We start from the raw sequence: 905 nt of genomic DNA, 5'->3' as shown, positions 1-905 counted from the left end.
TATGCGCTAAAGCGCGCGTTGAATTCCGCGGCTAATTGTACATTGAATTGTGCATCGAAATGCGCGATTAGAGCTATGCGAATCGCGCTGTATGAAGCGTGTACGGCATTCATTCCGACGCGGAAGCGCGTTTTGAAGCGCGCATCGAATTGTGCAACAAAGCGCGCGTTGAATCCCGCGGCTGATTGTACGTTGAATTGCATGTCGAATTGCGCGATTAGAGCTATGCGAATCGCGCTGTATGAAGCGCGTACGGCATTCATTCCGACGCGGAAGCGCGTTTTGAAGCGCGCATCGAATTGTGCAACAAAGCGCGCGTTGAATCCCGCGGCTGATTGTACGTTGAATTGCATGTCGAATTGCGCGATTAGAGCTATGCGAATCGCGCTGTATGAAGCGTGTACGGCATTCATACGCGGAAGCGCGTTTTGAGGCGTGCATCAAATAATGCAACAAAGCGCGCGTTGAATTCCGCGGCTAATTGTACATTGAATTGTGCATCGAAATGCGCATTTAGAGCTATGTGAATCGCGCTGTATGAAGCGCGTACGGCATTCATATGAAGTGCGCATCGAATTATGCGCTAAAGTGCGCGTTGAATTCCGCGGCTAATTGTACATTGAATTGCATGTCGAAATGCGTGTTTAGAGCTGTGCGAATCGTGCTGTATGAAGCGCGTACGGCATTCATTATGGAAGCGCGTTGCGCGCATCGAATTATGCAACAAAGCGCGCGTTGAATCCCGCGGCTGATTGTACGTTGAATTGCGCGTCGAATTGCGTGTTTAGAGCTGTGCGAATCGCGCTGTATGAAGCGCGTACGGCATTCATTCCGACGCGGAAGCGCGTTTTGAGGCGCGCATCAAATAATGCAACAAAGCGCGCGTTGAATCCCGCGGCTGATTG

The 905-nt window shown here is 50.9% G+C and overlaps 1 protein-coding gene across 1 annotated transcript; it reads left to right on the top strand.

Annotated features, from left to right (window-relative positions):
* Nucleotides 1–75: 75 nt before the first annotated feature.
* VOLCADRAFT_100718 (uncharacterized protein) lies at nucleotides 76–432 on the top strand (the record flags this gene model as incomplete). The annotated part of the gene is made up of 1 exon (XM_002959244.1): nucleotides 76–432. The coding sequence occupies one exon, from the start codon at nucleotides 76–78 to the stop codon at nucleotides 430–432; it is 357 nt and encodes a 118-aa protein (XP_002959290.1).
* Nucleotides 433–905: the final 473 nt, after the last annotated feature.

The sequence above is a fragment of the Volvox carteri genome (genome assembly GCF_000143455.1).
Source record: "Volvox carteri f. nagariensis unplaced genomic scaffold VOLCAscaffold_144, whole genome shotgun sequence".
NCBI classification, from domain to species: Eukaryota; Viridiplantae; Chlorophyta; class Chlorophyceae; order Chlamydomonadales; family Volvocaceae; genus Volvox; species Volvox carteri.
This window is presented reverse-complemented; position numbering and strand designations above follow the sequence as displayed.